This window comes from Equus quagga, chromosome 1 (genome assembly GCF_021613505.1).
Source record: "Equus quagga isolate Etosha38 chromosome 1, UCLA_HA_Equagga_1.0, whole genome shotgun sequence".
NCBI lineage: Eukaryota > Metazoa > Chordata > Mammalia > Perissodactyla > Equidae > Equus > Equus quagga.
The window spans coordinates 134,551,241-134,564,380 of record NC_060267.1 but is presented as its reverse complement, the minus strand read 5'-3'; the positions used below and the strand labels follow the sequence as shown (position 1 = coordinate 134,564,380).

General features: G+C 55.3%; 1 protein-coding gene across 1 annotated transcript; it reads right to left on the bottom strand.

Annotated features, from left to right (window-relative positions):
• Positions 1-1,410: 1,410 nt before the first annotated feature.
• Positions 1,411-3,962, bottom strand: RPL29 (ribosomal protein L29). The gene is made up of 4 exons (XM_046674263.1): positions 3,871-3,962; positions 3,415-3,459; positions 3,031-3,095; positions 1,411-1,889 (listed from the first exon to the last, which is right to left on the bottom strand). Exons 2-4 carry the CDS (start codon positions 3,449-3,451, stop codon positions 1,506-1,508), a joined length of 486 nt encoding a protein of 161 aa, XP_046530219.1. The 5' UTR covers positions 3,452-3,459; positions 3,871-3,962; the 3' UTR covers positions 1,411-1,505.
• Between the last annotated feature and the right edge of the window lie 9,178 nt (positions 3,963-13,140).

Genomic DNA, 13,140 nt, shown 5'->3' with positions numbered 1-13,140 from the left:
GTGACTCAAGAACTGGGGATTTGTGCTTCCTACACACAGGGCAGGCTGTGTGGAAGCAGGAGGCAGAGGGCAGCAAGCTGGCTGTCATCTTAAGAAAGGATGGCTGGCAGGGCCAACTGGGTGGCCCAGTGGTTAAGTTCACATGCTCCGCCTTGGTGGTCCAGGGTTTCGCCGGCTCGGATCCTGGGTGTGGACCTAGCACCACTCATCAAGCCATGCTGAAGCAGCGTCCCACATGCCACAACTAGAAGGACCCACAACTAAAAATACACAGTTATGTACCCTGGGGCTTTGGGGAGGAGGAAAAATAAAAGCTTTAAAAAAAAAAAAAAAAGATAACTGGGGACAGGAGTCTTCACGCCCCTATCCTAGGGACTAGAGCACAGGCCTCATTTTGGAAGCTATCTGATTTGGTGACCTCTGGCTGGGCCAAACCACCTTCAGAACACACAACCTGTTCCCAGTCCAAGACCCCACCTATCTGACACCCCCAGGTGAGGGACAATCGGCCACTCACAGAGTATGCTAGGATTGACAGTCAAGAGGCAACAGCCCAGACCTAGTTGGGCAAACTAAAACTTCCTGGGGCCCTGGGTTCCAATGCTACCTCCATCCCTTCCTTGCTCCGTGATCTTGAACAAGTTTCCTCAACTGTGAAACAAGACACTAGTAATACTTCAGAGGTTTAGGGGGGACCATATACCATGGGTTACACCTGTCACACCAGTATAATTAATATAACCCTTTCTGAGCCTCCCAAGTATGCAAGGTTGGACCACAAATTAAATGACCATTGTACTAAAAGACTGGTTTTGAGGATTAAGTGTGATCAGGAACAGTGCTCTACCTGGCGCCTTCTAGAGAAGGCCTCCACAAACGCCTATTACCACTGCACTACTTGCTTCACTGGCTGCTCTGAGGACTAAGACTGCAGGTGATGCAGGGGGCACAGCAGAGTCCAGTCACTCGTGCTAGCAAGGCAGCCACCAATGCCCTGCCTCCCAGGCCCCTAGCACTTGGGGGACCAGTACAACCTGGAGCATTGCATGCTGGCCAAGTACACGAGGAACAGCCTAAGCCTAGTACAGCTCAGGCCATAGTACAGAATTCCTCAGCAGGGTCCTCCCTGTCCTCTGGGAAAGCTTTAAGACCTAACAAGGATGTTTGGGATTTTTCTTTCCTCAGCAGCCTACCCAGTTCAGCAAGCTATGTGCCCCAGATTCTCTAAGGCCCCCAAACATTTCTCATTTACCAGGTCCCCTTCTTGCACGCCAAGGCCCTATTTCCCCTGACTTCCACCCACACCCTACCGTCCAGAGAAAGCGAAACTCTTCTCCCACACAAAATGGAGGTACCAACTCTACCCAAACCCTGGTCCTAGCCCTGGGATCACAGACACAGGCTGACAGATCCTGCCTCAGGTTTATTTGTACAAATAGCACAGGAGGACACCAGCCCAGGGGTCACACCAGTCCTTCCGTCCTCACACTGGCAGACAGAGGTGTCTACTCTGGTGCCTTCGTGGGGGCCTGGGCACCTTTGGGAGCTGGAGCTGGAGCCTGAGCCTGAGCCGCAGTTGCAGCCGCAGCCTGGGCCTTGGTTTGAGACTTGGCCTTGGCCTTGGCCTTTGGCCGGCAGAGCCTGAGACCCTTAGCAATGTGGGCACGAGCACGTTTCCCGAGCTTGGGGTGAGCAATGTAGGTAAGTCGATTGAGCTTGCGGCTGCCCCCCTTTGGGATCTTGGGCTTGACTTCCTTGGGCTTTACTAGGGCCTTGATAGCCTCAGCACGTGCACTCATGGCCTTGGCATTGTTGGCCTGCATCTTCTTCAGGCCCTTCTTGTTGTGCTTCTTGGCAAAGCGCATGTTCCTCAGGAACTTGGGGTCCACCTGGAACACAGGAAAGGTACGGGCAGCTATCAGTGCAGCATCTGGGGTCCTCCAAGTCACCCCTGGTGCCCCTGGCCACAGCAGTACCCAGAAAACTATTGGGTTCCAGTCGAGGCCTACTGAGGGCTTAGACAGCATCAAGTCCACCTTAAACGCTGATATATCCAACCCTTAGAAACCATCCGCAAAGAAACGTACCACCACCCCAAAAGCCAACACTCCACCCTGCTAATGCCACAAACTGCATTTTCATGGCTACACACCCAGAGCCCAGGAGAGCTCAAATGGGAGTTCAGAAGAAAAGAACAAATGAAGGCTGCCCTCTCTGCCAGAGCTGCTGGGCTTCAGCTGACTTTCTTTGGAAACCCCCTCAGAGCCACCCCACTTTCCCCTCAAAGAAAGGTGTCGCTTAAACACCAAACCTGGTACAACAGATTCACAGCAAATGAGAAAGAAGAAGAGACTGGCATGGGGAAACAGAGGCTTAGGGATTTAATGATTTACTCCACAGATCAGAGACCAAGGGTACAGCAGAGGAGAAGACTAGGGAGAGGGCTTAGTTCTCCTGCTCAGACCCCACAGCCTCAGCCTTCTCAGCTAATCCTTAGAACTCTGGCACAGAAAGGGAAGCTGCCCCGCAAGCCCAGCACTGTATCAGATCAAGGTCATATGGCTGGTCAACAAGGAGTGGAAGGTTCACAAGGTACTGGGACACACACACCAGGCCATTCCCTCCCCTGAAGTGCTCTGGGTGAACAAGGGAGATGGTCAGAAAAACTGCCCTCAGCAGGCAGGTTACACCTGACCAGGGGGTTACACCCTGGGCTGGGAAAGGCCAAGTAAAGCTTCACGATAGGTCTGGCAGAGGGTGAAGTCCAGGCAAGATAAGGGACAGTTAATAACAATGCTCAGGCAGATGCTAAGGCCAGGAAAAGCCACAGGAAAGGCCCCGAGTATGCAACTGGAGCCAGACAGACACACTTCTATGTAATGGCAGAGGGTGAAGTCCAGGCAAGACAAGGGACAGTTAATAACAATGCTCAGGCAGATGCTAAAGCCAGGAAAAGCCACAGGAAAGGCCCCGAGTATGCAACTGGAGCCAGAGAGACACACTTCTACGTAATTCAGTGCACACACTCACCCCCTTAAGAGATTCATATCTTTGTGATCGAGGTTTCTTGATGCCGTTTCTGTGCCATTTTCGGGCTGTGGGGAATAAAAGGAATTAAGATGAAAAAAAACATTTCCTCTAATAAGACCACCCAACATCTCAGCTGGCAAGCCTGGGAGAACCTTTCCCCTAGTAGGTCTTCCTGGGATCCAGGAAACTATCACAGAATGCAAAGCACTGTGGGTATCCCAAGTGGACCTCTGGCTTCTAAGTCTATAACCCCAAAAGTAGCACTGGCTGAAAACAAAATCAGAGCCAGGCTCATAGCAGACCCGTGCTCTTTGCCCTGTCCCAGCATCCCTAATCCTTGGTAGGGTCTGGGCGTGAGATGGAGGCTGGGCCAGGGGCACTTACACTGGTTGTGCGTGGTGTGGTTCTTGGACTTGGCCATGTCTGCACCTGGAAGACAAAGGGGGAGATTAGGGCCAGGCCTACTTCTGCCGCCCTGATCTGGAAGGACTTGAGGTGGGAAGCCAGAATGAGGCGGCAGCACAGACGCCTTGCATCTTCGGCTTCCACCCGCCTCGACTCACTGTGCACGAACCGACGCCAGTCCCCGCCTCTCACTCAGGATGGGGCCCCGATACCAACCGCCCCCCCTCGCCGGTCCGGGACGCAAGGCTGCGCTCTCTCCCAAATGCGCCTTCTCCCCTTGCCATGCACTCCTTAAGAACCCAGGGGCACCACCCCTGCCCCACGGCCTCCGCTCCCCACAGCCACGCAGCCAGTCTCCCAGTCCTCCCCGAGGCTGCCCCCCGCCGCAGTCCGGGAGTGGCGGATGGCTTGGGATACCGCGCGGCCGCTACTCACCCAAGCCCGCGGCTCCGAAGCGCCTGGGACCGGAAGAGAAAGAGGAAAGCCGCGGCGCACCACGGGAAATAGGGTCGTCGAGGCCGGAAGGTACTACTGAAAGAGTCCCCTAGCACCGGGAAGAAAGGTTCCGAAGCCCGGGACGGCACAAGCGGGACCGGGAGGCGGTGCTACGACTCTGGCCCCGCCCCCTTCAGGTTTTACCCTCCCCTCTCCCTTCTATGCCTCTTGGACCAGGCGCTTGGGGCCCAGGTCTCATTAAAGGTCCTGAAGGCGAAGGGATTCTCTGAGGAACGCATATTAGGCAGTGAGTGACAGGAGATTTGTGTTCCTAAAAAGTACCCCTGGCTACTGCATGGAGAATGGACCGTAGGGAGCAGAAGAGAAGAGAAAAGGAGAGAGAAGTGGGAGAGCTATGCAGAGGCTGGTGCAGAACATGATGGGGAGTATGGCGCCTGGACCTGAGGAGGCAGTGGGGATGGAGAGGAGTGGATAAGGAAAGAGAGTAGACTGAACATGGGATGCAGAAAATGAGAGAGAGGAAGGAGGCCAGGGTAGCCCCTGAGTTTTTAGCTTGAACATCTGGGTGAATGGCAGTGCTGTTTACAGAAATGGAGAAGATTGGGGAAGGACAGGGCTTTTGTTGCTGTGTTTTGAGGGGGCCAATGATCCAGATGTTTCTTTTTAGATGCATTAAATGTGATATGCCTATTGGACATTCAAAATGAGTAAGCAGTGCATGCTAACAACTCTGTTGCCCTCTGCGCAGCTTACCCCTACAGTTCTTTCTCCACACAGCAGTGAGACCTGAGGGCACTTTTTTTTTTGAGGAGGACGATTGGCCCTGAGCTGACATCTGTACCAATCTTCCTCTGTTTTGTTTTTTTTTGTATGTGGGATGTCGCCACAGCATAGCTTCATGAGCAGTGTGTAGGTCCATGCCAGGGATCTGAACCTGCGAACCCTGGGCCACCAAAGCTGAGTGTGCAGACTTAAGCATTATGCCACCGGGCTGGCCCACCAAAGGCACTTTTTAAGATAAAAGTCAGATCTTGTCATTTAAAGTCTGCAAGGACTTCCCCTTGCATGGGAAATAAATTCTTTACCTCCCCTACCTCTGGCAACTCTCTGCTTATCATTCACTCCTCTCCAGACCCATGGACTTCTTTCTTTCCTGCCAAGCACAAATGCTTGTTCCTGCTTCAGGGCCTTTGCACTGGATCTCCCCTCCACCTGGACCACATTCTCCCTACTCTTTGAATGGTCTGCTTTCTTGAAGAGGCCTCCTTAGACCTCCCTATCTAAAATACACACCCTCTGCCCCATCTCCCCGGTTACTCCATGTTCTCTCATTCTGTTTGCTTCCTTCATATAACTTTCCCAGATTGTTTAATTGTGCTTATGTGCATTGGCACAGGCCCCATGAGTTCAGAACTGATTTGGTCACCTTTGTTTTCCCATTGCCTGACACAGTACTTGATGGAGAACAACTTAATATACATCTCCTGGATGGACATTCCTTGACAAGGCAGGTTCATGGAGTGACAGAAGCATGTTGCAGAGAATTTGGAGTGAAGGGGAAAGGAGGATGTGGAGGCAGGACATGCAGATGACTCCTTACCGAAGCATTCCTGAGAAAGGGGAGAGAAATCTGGCAGGTGTGAGTTAGGAGAATGAAGAGCAGGGTCAGACACTGACGGGGTGGCCTAGTGCCAACAAAGAAACCGTTGAAGCCAGAGAGGAAGGTGTCTCCGCAAGAGCAAAGTCTTTTATGGGTGCTGAGGACGGGTGGAGGAGCTGGTGGGTAGAGGTGGGGACTGCAGAAGGTGGGGGTGGCATGATGCCTGCTGGTGAGTCAGGGCCTCAGCCCAAGGAGTGGGAGACTTGGGGCCGGAGGTTGACAGGGAGGAGAAGGTTTGACTGCTGCACTCTCGAGAAAGGGAAGCAAGCAGGGACCAGCAGAGGAGGATATAACAACTTTAAAGGAACCAGGCTGCTCCACCGTGTGGCCTCCCAGTTGGGCAGTAGCTCCCACAGCTCCTAAAAAGTGAGCAGAGACACCTGCTCAGGACACTGTTTTTCCAGGTTGTTATGACAGTGGCAGAGCAAGCAGTGAGCAGAGAGCCATAGTCTGACAGGGGAGACAGATGGTGGCCATGCAGCACCTTTGGAGCTACTACAGGGATAGGCCCAGGGTGAAATCCCGGCTACCAGACAAGCGGGGAGGCAGTGACAAGAGGGAGGAACAGTGGCTGTGATCTGAGGGGACCTGTTCCTGGGCCAAAGGGGACCATGACCTGGAGCCACTGACCTCCAAGCTTTTCAAAGTGGGAAAGATGGTAGTGCCAGCCACCTGTATAGAGATAGTTTTCTTCCTTCCTTCCTTCCCTCCCGCCCTCCCTCACCTACCTACCTACTTACCTGTCTCTCTTTCTCTCTTCATAAATGGATCTTTACTGTACAAGCTCTTCTGTAACCTGATTGTATTAATTCAATCATAATTTATGGACATCTTTCCCTGTTCATGAAAATCCTTTGTAATCCTATTTTATTTTACACATTTAAAAACATTATTCTGAGAAGAGATCAATAAACATCATCAGATGTCAAAGGAGTCTCTGATACAAAAAAAGTGAGGAACTTAACCGTTCCTCTGGGGTCAACACACTCCCACCCTCTGTGAGAGAGCAGTTCTTGCCCCATCTCAAGTCCACGCGGAGGTCTGGGTCCACTGGCCATCTTTGGTGGTGTGGCCTTGGGCAGAGCCACTAGCTGGACTCAGCAGAGCGTCTATCATTCAGGCCCCTTGCAAATGCCTTGGGCACAAGACAGAGAGAGATGTGAGACCTTGGCAACCAGACCAACCTTGGATTGGGCAGGGCTAGACGTGAGCCGCCTGAGCCGTGTGGCCTGCAGTGGTGTTGTCTTGTCCAGAGCTACAGTCCAATCCACAGCCCAAGTGGGATCCACTGGGGCCTCCTCAGTGACAACACAGGGTCGGAGACATCTGGAGTTATTTTTGCCATGCCTGGAATAGTCCTAGGTGCATGTGGGGACCTGATAAATGTTTGAGAAATTAAATGCACACATTTCACAAATCCAGGCAGATAGCAGAATCGGGAGGCAAGAGGCCAGTCAGCCTGGAGGGATTTCACAGAGATAAGAGTCAGCTCTTCTACTGGGTCCAGATCTCTGCCCTCTCGGCTTCCGTTCTGAGTGTAACTTGGGGATAAAAATAGTAATTGCCTCACAGGGTTACACTGGATACTTGAGTAGAGCACTGAACCCTGTGTGGAGTACACATTAGGTGCTCAGTCACTGTTGGTCCCATCCATGCCTTTTCCCCACAAGGCTTCTGGGGATGGGGACAGGGCTTAGGGAAAGAATGTCAGTGGCAAGTGAATGGTAAAAATAAGGAGAGGATCCAAGGGAGGGCCAGGATGGAGGGAAGTGACAGTCCTCAGGTGTGATAGGTCCCCTCAGTCCTGGAGTTCCAGAGACAGGGACCGCCACTGTGCACAGATAAGAGGGACTATGAGTGGGTTATTGGAACCAGTGTTTTATCCATAGGAGAGAAGAGTAGGGGGCAGTAGAGGAGGAGGCCTTTAAGTACTGGGTTGGGTTTTGGATCTGCTTAGAAATCCCCAAGTGAGAGGCCACCTGGGCCTCAGAGGACAGAGCTATGACTGAGGGACAAATCCCAGCTCCATGCAGGGTCATTTCTGCAATCAGAATTTCCTCCAAACCATGGGCTGCTCCTGAGGTAGTAAGCTCCCTGATATGAGAGATATGCAACAGCAGTTGAATTACTGGATATGGATATGGAGGTTGAAATATGGGGTAGGGGGTTGGAAAATAAAACTCTTAAGCTCACTTCCCTCCAACAGTCTGGGATTCGAAGCTCCTGGGAGAAGGAAATGCGGTGGGCAGCAATGCAATGCCAGGCTGGGGCTCAGGATCTGTCGAGAGGAAAGAGGACAGTTCAGGCAGAGGTTTGGAGGTGCAGCCCATTCCTCAGGCCATTGGGTATGCCTTCACAGGCCCAGACCACTGATTTTCCCTCTAGGGGGCCCCTGGCCCAGCAGTAATGTGGGGTCCCCAATCCAGAATGTGAGCTTGTCGTCCACACGGGGGCAGCATGGGACCAGAGATGGAGTGGTACCGCTGGGGCGGGCTGGAGCTCCCCTCCTGTGGGAAGCCCTGTGAGTCTCCCAGACCTCTCACCTCCCTGTTCCCCACGCCCATCCCCCCCACTTTCCCCACCTATGGATCAAGCCCCTGTCTTCCCTTTCTTGCAGGTTCTCTGGGGTAGGTTGGGTCTCCCCTGGCTCCAAGTACCTGGGTCGGGGGTGGGGAGGAGGGGAGAAGGGAGGTCTTCGAGAGAGGGTTCAGGGCAGAGAAAGTGGAGCTTGTGGGTACCCTTGGGTAGAGCCCCTGCTGGTCCACCTCAGAGTTACTGGAGACTATGTCTGCTGAGGGTTAAAGGAACAGGTTTTGGGTTTTTTTTTTTTTTTTTGAGGAAGATTAGCCCTGAGCTAACTACTACCAATCCTCCTCTTTTTGCTGAGGAAGACGGGCATCCATGCCCGTCTTCCTCTACTTTATACGTGGGACGCCTACCACAGCATGGCTTTTGCCAAGCGATGCCATGTCTGCACCCGGGATCCGAACCGGCAAACCCCAAACCGCCGAGAAGCAGAACGTGCGAACTTAGTCGCTGTGCCACCGGGCAGGCCCCCTGGAACAGGTTTTGACATCAGATAGACTTGGGTTCAAATTCTGACCGACCCCTCACCAGCAGAGCGACTTCACCTCTCTGAGCCTCAGTCTCCTCATTTGTAGTAGTGGGAGAAGAGCAGCAACCACTGCTGGGCAGGCAGGAAGCCTCCCAGAGCCTGGCGGTGCATCCATGAGACCACACAGCGGCCTTGGGAGGTGCTGGGATTCTCATCACCCTATTTCACAGATGAGGAGACAGAGTCCTGGGGCATGACTAGAGGTCCCACAGCCAAATGGAGAGCCACTGTGGTCCAGATGCCCATCAGGACCCAGAAGAGCATAGGATGGTGTGTGCCCAGTGAGGTTATGGAGGGAGCCCTGTGACACTAACCACAAGGTGACCCAGAAGTCCCTGGCCTCTGTGGCCAACAGATGCCCAGAGTGGGGGCATCTTGTGTGCTGGCCCTGCCTCCACTCGGACGTACTCATCCCACCTGGAACGCGCCTAGAAAGGAAGAGGGCATTGGTAGTGGTGGTAGTGCTCCGGGGAGGAGGGCACAATGGGCTCAGCTGGGCTCAGGCAGTCAGGGACTGGCAGGGTGAATGGGGAGAAGCCCAGCAGCACAGAGAACTGGCCTGCCAGGAAGGGGAGGGATGGAGTAGGTGGTTGCTGAGGGGGCTTGACAGGGTAGGTATGCATTCCTGAGAGGCTCCCACCCCTGCCTCTGAGGTGGAAAACACTCAGCAGGCTAAGGAGACTCCTTTTTCACAAAGAGGGTCTGAGAAAGAAGAAAGAAGCTGAGGGTTGGGAGGGACTCCTTTCCTTTCCCTCCTCAGCAGCCTCCAGGGGAGCCACCAATGCCATTGCCATGGCAACCGCAGCCCCTCCAGCTCCCCATTCTCTTTAGCCCTGTCCTGCCTGGATGCCCCTCTCGCCTGCACCTGCCTGCACCCTCGCAGCTCAGGCTAAGGAGAGGCTGGGGGCGAGGGGGGACTCCTCACCCACCTAGCAGCCTGGGGTTAATGCCAGGCTGGGTCCCAGAACCTCCCCTGCCTCAGGATCAGATGGAAGGTTCTTTAAGGGGTAGAAAGCAGGATGAAGTGCCTTTGCAAGAATTCTTCTGAATGAACAAGGGGGCTGTCACCTCCCAAAGAGTTCGAGCCCCAACCCTCACAGTCCACACTCCCTCCAGGAGACGGAGGCTGTGACCCAGGGCCCCAGGCAGAGTTGAGAAAACCAGCGCTGGGGCAGGGGCCTTGAGGATCATCTAGTCCCCTCTCCAAGCCTGTGCATGGGGAAACTGAGGTCTTCAGAGAAGGGACTTGCCCTAGGACATATAGGGAGTATGTGGAAAGTCAGGGAGGGAACCAGGGAGTCAGAGCGGAGTTTGGGGGGGAAGGGGGCTCCCTACTGTTGGGCTGAAGGACAGGCAATGAGGGCATAGGAGGGCTGCAGCCCCTGGGGGTCCGGGGAGGCTCTTGGGCTGCCCTGGCCTGCTCCCCATGTAGTGCTTCAGGGACCCCATCCCAGATACCATGCATCACAGACTGAAGAGGGAGAAGGAGGCCCAGCCCTGTTTAGAGAGGCACAAGGGACACCAGAAAGAGCAGAAAGGAGCTGGGGGCCCTGAAGCTCCCATCAAGTGCCCCCTGAGTAAGAAGGGCTTGTGCCCATAGGCAACAGGCTTCGGCCCCAGCGCTGCCCTTTCCCAGCTGTGCGTCACTGGGCAAATCACTGAACTTCCCCAGGGCTGCCCCTCACTCCCGCTCCACCCCAACCTCATGTAAAATGGGGTCAACAATGCAGGCAGAAGAAGATTCTCTTGAGGCAGCAAACAGAAATGGTGACCCCTGGCTCCACCTCACACGTCTGCTGGGCCAGGGCTATTGCCATGATCACCCACTGTGTGCAGAGCCTGGGGGGACGGGAGGGGAGGAAGCTGTGGGCGCTGCACCCGAAGATACAGAACAGAGAAGGGCCCATCCAGGCCAGCAGCTTCTGGGAGTTGGAAGAGGAAGCTGGAAGCCTTCCTGGGGGAGGAGGCATGTTGCTGGGGCTCGGAGGCAGACCCCATAAGATCAGACAGAGGTGGGGAGGGGGTAAGGAGGACACAGTGGCTGGAGGGGGCAAAGCCGGCATTCACTCCCCGTGGCTCTCTGGCACTAGATCTCAGCCGATCAGGGCCTCCCTGAGCTGTCACTGCACCCCCAAAGCCCCGGGGATCAGAGGCCTGACCCGCCGAGAGTGTCCTCACCTTCTCAGTGCACAGCCCTAAGTCCAGAGGTCAGGCAGGGAAGGGGTCTCTTACTGGGGCCTGGAGCCAGGAGCTTTGCATCGGTTATCACTGGTCCTCATTGCACACTCTTGTTAATCCCATGTTGCAGGTGAGGAAACAGGCTCAGAAAGGTGAAGTGACTTGCTCAGGGTCACCCAGCTTCTCCTTCTCTGTCAAAGCCACTCCTGGAAGCTCTTCTGGGCTTGGACACTGCCTGAGACTCACACTGATGGCAGCTTGGGGAAAGGAGGGCCATGCCTTACCCAAGGAATGACCTTCTGGTAGGTTGGGCTGCGGCATCCATGGCAGGTGACAGAGGGTGGGGGGCCATCTTATCCCCCCCAGTACAACATTGGTCAGTCCTATCTTTCTGTAGCCGCCCCACACTTGCTCATTAGTTGGTTGTCACATTCTCAAACACTCACAGTCCATCCACTGGTGAAGGCTGGAGAGCAGGACCCAGATCCTACCTTGACACTTAGCAGCCAGGTGGCCTTGAGCAAATACTCAACTCTCCTGTGGCTCAGCGTCCTCACCTGTAAGATGAGGATGAGGGCGCTACCTACTTGGCAGGTTGTGATGAGGCTCCAGGGACCCATTCATGCCGAGCACTTACTGGGGACTGGCCCATGGTCTCTGTCCCACTCGGCAGCCCTCCTGAGACAAGGCTTGAGCCAGCTGAAGGCCAGGCAGACAATGTGGGGATCCTTCCCTGCCCCCCGAAATCTCCCCTGGAAACATTGAGGCTGCCCACCGGCAAGAGGCCGTGCCCAGAAAGGGATGGGAGAGCAGGGATGCCCCCCTCCCTGTGGGCAGGGATGGCGGGGACAGGGCCAGGAGGGGGCTGACTGAGGAGCAGCTGCTGAGTGGTGACAGTGACAGGCATGTGGGGACCCCCAGCATGCCTAACAACCCGGCCCCAACTCCCAGGAGCCAGTGGGTGAGAGGCCCATGGTCCTGGCTCAGCCTATCTCAGTGCCGCTGCCCGCCTGGCTTGGGGCCTTGGCAGCACTGGTTTTAATCGATCCTTTTCTGCAAGCAGCTCTGGGAGGCGCGGGGGTGGCTTCCCCTTGACTAGCATCTCCTGGAGGATGCAGCTTGGCTAAAAATAACTTGAATGACTGTGCTCCCACCCTGGCAGAGAGGAGGGGCCTGGGGGCCGCGGGGGCAGGAGCCTGGAGGGAATGTTGCAGCAGCCGGCGGGGGTTCCCTGAGAGGAGATGGAGGAAAGTAAGTGTTGGCAGGTGGGGAGCGGTGCAGGACATTGACGGGATGGGGGCCTTTCTCACACACTTCGCTCCCGGCCTGCTCCCAGAGGACGGTGCTGGAGCAGAGCTGAGGGCAAAGGCTGGCCCTGACCCCTGGACTTGCATCATGGATGGGGACCAGCCGGCTGAAGTGGTGGTAGTGGGCTCCTTCCAGCACAAAGTCCGTGTTTGGAGGTGACCCTCCACATACACTCAGGGCAGGAGGCCCCTCCACACCCTCCCCCCCGGCACTGCTGAATGCAGACGGTATTGGGCACGGGGTCGGATCAGGGCTCCTGTTCCTCATCTCTCTCTTCCCTGCTGTGACACTGAGTCCCAACTCCTCATCTGAAAACTGAGTGCGACTGCAGAATTAAACACTTGACTCCTGGGCATGCTGAGGCCACCTCTCCACCCGCACCTCCTCCAACTGTCTGGAGAGGCAGCATCAGGCTGCCTATCACCCCTTTGGTACAGGGCTGAGACAGCCCATCCTGCGCAGAGTGGGGAGTGTGCTAGGGTCCGGGAGGCCCTACACCAGGCAGGACTGGCGTCCTCAGCATGAAGGGGGCTGGTCAGGGAGAATGGGGCTCTGGGTGCTCATGGGAGGGTGGGAGATAACTGCTGGGCCTAGGCAGGAGGCCAGAGTGAGGTTGCACAGTAGGCTACTGGCCCTGGTCTAGGGACAGTGACCTCTCCAGTACTGCCCTCTCCGTCATCCTCAGCTTCATACCCCAGGGCCACGACAGAGCATGAAAGGGAGCACAAGAGGCTCGAGGGTAGGTCCAGGGTCACATGGCAAAGAGAGGACAGCATGGCCCTCCCTACACACAGACCCTGCAGAGGCAGTGGGAGACGTACTGGTGGGGGACCACTCAGGCCCATGGCAGGGAATGGCTGGGACTCTGGGTCCCTGGGTAGGAGCTCTCTATGCTCTGTGCCTCAGTTTCCTCATCTGTGGAAGGGGGTGGGTTGGTTGCCCTTGAAAGCCCCTGACAGTATTTGGAGCTGGATGGAGAGTAGAAGAA